At 39.2% G+C, this 7,341-nt stretch overlaps 1 protein-coding gene across 1 annotated transcript; it reads left to right on the plus strand.

Moving 5' to 3' along the window:
- The first annotated feature begins 5,518 nt into the window (after positions 1-5,518).
- LOC128045275 (olfactory receptor 6P1) lies at positions 5,519-6,472 on the plus strand. Its single transcript, XM_052637772.1, has one exon. It carries the CDS (start codon positions 5,519-5,521, stop codon positions 6,470-6,472), a length of 954 nt encoding a protein of 317 aa, XP_052493732.1.
- The last annotated feature ends 869 nt before the right edge of the window (positions 6,473-7,341 follow it).

The following is a 7,341-nucleotide window of genomic DNA, read 5'->3' on the forward strand; positions in this document are numbered from 1 at the left end:
ATGTGTTACATTGATATAGTTATAGTTATCTGGGGGATCTGAATACTGTGGGTAGAGAAGGTAGATTGGAACAGGGTGTAGAAAATGAGGAGAGACAATATCTGGCAGGGATTAGTGGCCAGAGTTGCAATGGCTAGAGAAGAAAATCCTTGGTACTAGCAGTGCAGTCAGAGTAGCAAATAGTATTCAGTTTTCAATAACTGAGCTAGAATGCTATGAAGATTATGATGTAAAGTAATACTGAGGAGTGGTCAGGAGTTAGGGTCATGGGCACCTCTGGGCACAAGGTACCCTTCTTCAGGTTCGCATTTGAACCAGCAGACTATTTAAGCTCCTGTGGTCTGCAGAACAAGACAGACTTCAGAAGAAAAAAATAAATAAAAAAGAAAAAGCTTCTGAACCAGATGACAATTTCCCAGAATGCTTCCCATTCTTCCCCACCCCGTTTTCTAGCAACTCTCTTCTGTCCCTCAGGATTGCTCCTGGGGCAAACTGGAGCTTCAACCAAATTTCATGCAGTGCTACAACTAACAAGAACTGTAGTTTGCATTCCATTTGTATAATTTGTAAAATTTGTATCTGAATGATACAAATCTTGTATCATTGAGATACAAATCTTATTCAAGATTACACAAATCAAGACAAACTCATTCCACTAATATTTTTGAATGTCTATTGATGCTTTTGAACTGTGGTGTTGGAGAAGACTCTTGAGAGTCCCTTAGACAGCAAAGAGATCAAAACAGTTAATACTAAAGGAAAGACTGATGCTGAAACTGAATTTCCAATAATTTGGCCACCTGATGTGAAGAGCCAACTCATTAGAAAAGACTCTGATGCTGGGAAAGATTGAAGGCATGAGGAGAAGGGGACGACAGAGGATGAAATGGTTGGATGGCATCACCAACTCGATGGATATGAGTTGGAGTAAGCTCCGGGAGATGGTGAAGGACAGGGGAGCCTGCTGTGTTGCTGTCCATGGGATCTCAAAGAGTTGGACACTACTGAGTGACGGAACAACAACAACTATTTCCTAGGCACTGCTCTAGCTACTGAGAATAGAGGTGTGAAGACAGGTCCATATTCAGACTTTGTCATTACTCAGTTTACTTCAGTTTCTGAATTTCATTACCATAGCTCTTGGGCGTTTCCAGTCACCATTTTTAAATTTTTCCCATATTGGATCATCATCTAGCCCCAAGGCATGTTGTACTTCCTTCTTATCCAGTTCCCAAACTTTCCACCTCTCCAGACTCTCTTGGAAAATTACGTGTGTGCTTAGTGGCTCAGTCACATCCTCCTCTTTGCGACCCTCTGGACTGTAGCCCACCAGGCTCCTCCGTCCTTGTGATTTCCCAGGCAAGCATACTGGAGTGGGTTGCCATTTCTTCCTCCAAGGGATCTTCCTGACCCAGGGATAAAACCCATGCATCCTGTGTCTTCTGCATTGCAGGCAGATTCTTTACCCCTGAGTCAAAAGTTTCTAACACATTAGATCAGTTTTCCAAACCTGGGTCATTGTGCACTAGAAGATGCAAAAAACATTCCAAGATCCAGACATGAATTGATCCAAGGGAATCATTCCCTGACCTTCAACTCCACAGTCAGCTCTGCTTAAAATGTATGTGCTTGAGAAAGTATTTCTTCCTCTTTCACACTTTCCTTTCAAAACCTTATCTTTGCATAACTGAATTTTACTCAGTGGAAGTGCCCCACAATGAAAGTTTATCAGTGCCAATGTCACTGATATGAACGTGAATGACTGGATAGCGCATCCATGTGCAATTCATGATTTGCATTATGTTCCTTTCAACACAATTAAAATAAAAGCTAAATGAGTTGTCAACTAATACCTCAAAAGATAATTTTGATAATAGATCTACTAAAAGAAATTTAAAATAATTTAGTGTTTTTACTATAATAAAACAAATTCCATTCCCTGAGCTTTGGCATATTAATGTTATTTAACTGTGTAAATTAGTTTTCTCAGTGTTTATATCTCCAAAATAAAAAGTAAGATTGGATTTGATGCTGAAAACTTTCTCATTATGGTAATAAGTATTCCATGAATGCATACCACAACTGCAAAAAAATACAATTCAAATTATTATTAATATGTCAATAAATTTGTAAGTATTACTTTAAAAACATTATATTTTTATTGATTTGTGAAATTATATAACAACAGGAGAAAATCTTTTTACAGTTATAAAACAGTTATATAACAACAAGAAAAAATCTTCTTACAGTTTCAAGGGTATAGGAAACAAACAAACTAAAAAAAAAATGTAAGTAGAAAGTGAAATCAAAAGTCTTGAAATTTAAAAATATTTTCAATTCACTTCAGTCACTCAGTCATGTCCAACTCTGAGACCCTGTGGACTGCAGCATGCCAGGCCTCCCAATCCATCACCAACTCCTGGAGTTTACTCAAACTCATGTCCATTGAGTCAGCGATGCCATCCAACAACTTCATCCTCTGTCATCCCCTTCTCCTCCAACCTTCAATCTTTCCCAGCATCAGGGTCTTTTCCAATGAGTCAGCTTTTTGCATCAGGTGGTTAAAGTATTAGAGTTTCAGCTTCAGCATCAGTCCTTCCAATGAATATTCAGGACTGGTTTCCTTTAGGATGGACTGGTTGGATCTCCTTGCAGTCCAAGGAACTCTCAAGAGTCTTCTTGAACACCACAGTTCAAAAGCACATATTCTTCTGCACTCAGCTCTCTTTACAATCCAACTCTCACATCCATATACAACTACTGGAAAAACCATAGCCTTGACTAGATGGACCTTTGTTGGCAAAGTAATGTCTCTGCTTTTTAATATGCTAAGTTGGTCATAACTTTCCTTCCATGGAGTAAGCATCTTTTAATTTCATGGCTGCAGTCACTATCTGCAGTGATTTTGGAGCCCAGATAAATAAAGTCTGTCACTGTTTCCACTATTTCCCCATTTATTTGCCATGAAGTGATGGGACTGGATGCCATGATCTTAGTTTTCTGAGTGTTGAGCTTTAAGCCAATTTTTTCACTCTTCTCTTTCACTTTCATCAAGAGGCTCTATAGTTCTTCTTCAGTTTCTGCCATGAGAGAGGTGTCATCTGCATATCTGAGGTTATTGATATTTCTCCTGGCAATCTTGATTTCAGCTTGTGCTATATCCAGCCTGGCATTTTGCATGATGTACTCTGCATATAAGTTAAGTAAGCAGGGTGACAATAGACAGCCTTGATGTACTCCTTTTCCTATTTGGAACCAATCTATTGTTCCATGTCTGGTTCTATATGTTGCTTCCTGACCTGCATATATGTTTCTCAAGAGGCAGGTCAGGTGGTCTGATATTCCCATCTTTTTCAGAATTTTCCACAGTTTATTGTGATCCACATAGTCAAAGGCTTTGATGTAGTCAATAAAGCAGAAATAGATGTTTTTCTGGAACTCTCTTCCTTTTTCCATGATCTAATGGATGTTGTCAATTTAATCTTTCATTCCTCTGCCTTTTCTAAATCCAGTTTGAACACCTGGAAGTTCTCAGTCCACATACTATTGAAGGCTCGCTTGGAGAATGTTGAGCATTACTTTGCTAGCATATGAGATGTGTGCAATTGTGTGTTAATTTGAATATTCTTTGACATTTCTTTTCTTTTGAATTGGAATGAAAACTGACATTTTCCAGTCCTGTGGCCATTGCTTTTTTCCCCAAATTTTCTGGCATATTGAGTGCAGCACTTCCACAACATCATCTTTTAGGATTTGAAATAGCTCAGCTGAAATTCCATCACCTCCACTAGCTTTGTTTGTAGTGAAGCTTCATAAGGCCCACCTGACTTCACACTCCAGACATTCACAGGATGTCTGCCTCTAGGTGAGTGATCATATCATCATGGTTATCTGGATCATGAAGATCTTTTTTGTATAATTCTTTTGTGCATTCATGCCATCTCTTCTTAATATCTTCTGCCTCTGTTAGGTCCATGCATTTTCTGTTCTTTGTTTCACCCATCTTTGCATGAAATGTTCCCTTGGTATCTCTAATTTTCTTGAAGGTGTCTCTACTCTTTCCCATTCTATCGTTTTCCTCTATTTCTTCACATTGATCACTTAGGAAGGCTTTCTTATATCTCCTTGCTACTCTTTGAATCTCTGCATTCAGATGGATATATCTTTCCTTTTCTCCTTTGCCTTTACAAGTACTTAAGTTACACAAAAAATGAAAATGCTTGATGACATCTAACATGTGATCCAGTCTCAAATGCCAGGTTACTGGCAATATTGATAGGAGATTGGAAAAGCACAGATGGATGACTAGGAGGCATAGGAATGCCTCTTTCACTTTCATGCCTTATGAGCAGTATCTGTTTTCTGTGACTGTTGTACAAATTACCACACATTAGCTGGCTTAAAACAATAGAAATGTATGCTCTTACAGTTCTGGAGGCAAGAATTCTGAAATCAATGCCACATGGCCAAATTCAAGGTATTGGCAGGGACATACTTCCCACAAGACACTAGCAAAAAGTCTATTCTTTAGCTCCTTTGTCCCTGGCACTGCTGGCATTCTTTGTTTCATGGCCACATCACTGCAGTTGTCAAGGTTGGAATCTTCAAAACTCTCTATTTTCCATCTTCATATTGCCTTCTCCTCTGTGTGTCTATTTCAAATTTGCCTCTGCCTCTTTGTTATAAGGACCCTTGAAATTGCATTTAAGTTTTATTAGGAGGATCCAGGATAATCTCCTATGTCAATATCTTTAATTTAACCACATTTACAAAGACTTTGTCATAGATGTCATATTTACAGGTTCTAGGAATTAGGACATGGATACATTTTTGTGGTCCATTTTCAACCCATCACCTAGGAATGAGACAATATAATTCTAATACAGAAAATATACCTAAAAAACTTGCAAAATGAATTAAAAAATTACCCCTTTTTCTGGTACAGAATTCCATTTTCTGTTTTATACTCAATTATTTCTCCAACTGTGAAAAAACAGTTCCCAAACCAACCGCTCTTCTCCAATACTTCCTTGAACTATAGCTCAAGTAATGTACCTGAGCTACTTCTTCTTAGTTCAATTTCCCTTGAGAGATAAGCCCTCAAGCTCCATCTTGCTATCATTCTTTCTTTTATCCATTCCATAAACAAGTATTGAGTAAATATTCTATGAGGGTTAGGAGTTTGTAGAAAGTAAAAAAGGAACCTATCATAAATAAGAAAACAAATACTGAAATACTAAGACTTGTTTTGAAATCACTCAGCAAACATTTATCAAATACCCAGTGTTGTTATAATTGCTAAGTTATTGAGCACAATCCTCAAGTCTTTGAGTTTTTCCCTAGAGGTGGGAGGTGATACAGGAAAGGGATGGAACAAAATGATGTAGGAATAATTGATACTATACTGTTGAGTATCTTCAAAAGGTTGTAATCTGGGGATGTCAGCAGTTTGATCTATTTGTCTTTCAACATCTTGCTCTTCCTGTTACTTTTTCAGTCAATCAAGTGGACAGAGATCATGAGAAATTTGAGTGGAGACAGCATAGTAGAGTTTGTTTTGGTGGACTTCCCTACCTCCCCACCCCTTCAGCTGCTCCTCTTTGTACTCTTCCTTGTAATTTTTTTGTTGACATTGTTGGAGAATGCACTCATTGTTTCCACCATCTGGCTCACTCCAAGTCTTCATCGCCCAATGTACTTTTTCCTTGGCCATCTCTCCTTCCTGGAGCTATGGTATATCAATGTCACTGTTCCCCGACTCTTGGGGGCATTTCTTACCCAGGAGCATAGAGTCTCCTATGTAGGTTGTATGACCCAACTCTACTTCTTCATTGCCTTAGCTTGCACCGAATGTGTGCTGTTGGCAGTCATGGCCTATGACCGCTACCTGGCCGTCTGTGAACCGCTCCGTTATCCTAGTCTCATGCCCTTCAGTGTGGCCGCTCGCCTTGCTGCTTCCTCTTGGGGTAGTGGCTTCTTCAGCTCCATGATGAAGCTTCTTTTCATTTCCAGACTGTCATACTGTGGATCCAATATCATCAACCACTTTTTCTGTGATATCTCTCCGCTACTTAACCTCACCTGCTCTAACAAGAAACAAGCAGAACTAGTAGACTTCCTCTTGGCCCTGGTGATGATTCTGCTCCCTCTGATGGCTGTGGTTTCATCATATGCTGCCATAATTGCCACTATCCTGAGGATTCCTACTGCCCAGGGACGTCACAAAGCCTTTTCCACGTGTGCCTCTCACCTGGCAGTGGTTGTTATCTACTACTCCTCCACTCTCTTTACCTATGCACGGCCCCAGGCCATGTACACCTTCAACCACAACAAGGTCATCTCTGTGCTCTATACTGTCATTGTACCATTTCTCAATCCAGCCATTTACTGCCTGAGGAATAAGGAAGTAAAGGATGCCCTCAGAAAGACAGTGCTGGGTAGGTGCCCCTATTCCAGGGACATCCCAGATTGATGTACAATAAAACCTGACAAAAAAATGAACAGTATCCTAATAGTGACATATTAAAGAATCATAAAATAGACTTAACAGGACCAAAATATCAGTTATCACCCTGCTTCTTTAAATAGTGTCAGGAAACTTCTGAATACAAACAAAAAATTATGAATCATTGATCATATACAAGAGTTTCCAAACTAAGATTGAAATGGTTATAGAATCTCTGGGGGGTTGTTAAAATGGATATTCTCAGAAAAATCTATGGAAAACCTCATAGAGTATGCATTGTTTGCCTAGTGGTAAAGAGCCCACCTGCCAATCTAGGAGACATAAGAGATGTGGGTTTGATCCCTGGGTAGGTAAGATACTCTAGAGCAGAGCATGGCAACCCACTCCAGTGTTCTTGCCTTGAAAATCCAATGGACAGATGAGCCTGGTGTACTGTAGTCCATGGGGTCTCAAAGAGCTGGACACAACTGAAGTGACTTAGCACACATACCTTGTTTGCAACCCTGACATGCATAATTTTCAACTTCTTAAGAACTTTTATTTCACAGCCAGTTTGAGATTCTTTACTCTAGAATCTTTACTCAAGGCTGCTATTTTTCAAGTGAGAAAAATAGGTAATAAAAGGGACTTGCTGATGTGCATGTCAAGACAAAGTGATGTAGAAATTGTTGTAGCAGTGTCAAGGATTCAATTTCTCAGATCCTAATACTGTGAGAATCACAAAAGTATAATTAAACCCCCCAAACTGAAACTAATGTCACCTAATGCGTACTGCTTATCTCTATAAGTCTTATACCCACTGCAAGTCAAAGGAGGAAGAAAATGCAGCACGGGTATTCAGCCATGTGTGCAACAATTAATATGGCTAAAGAGTC

The sequence above is a fragment of the Budorcas taxicolor genome, chromosome 3 (genome assembly GCF_023091745.1).
Source record: "Budorcas taxicolor isolate Tak-1 chromosome 3, Takin1.1, whole genome shotgun sequence".
Lineage (NCBI taxonomy): Eukaryota > Metazoa > Chordata > Mammalia > Artiodactyla > Bovidae > Budorcas > Budorcas taxicolor.

Bases quoted from the DNA above. Each gene is read 5' to 3' on its own strand.
- LOC128045275 (XM_052637772.1), top strand. From the start codon at position 5,519: ATGAGAAATTTGAGTGGAGACAGCATAGTAGAGTTTGTTTTGGTGGAC.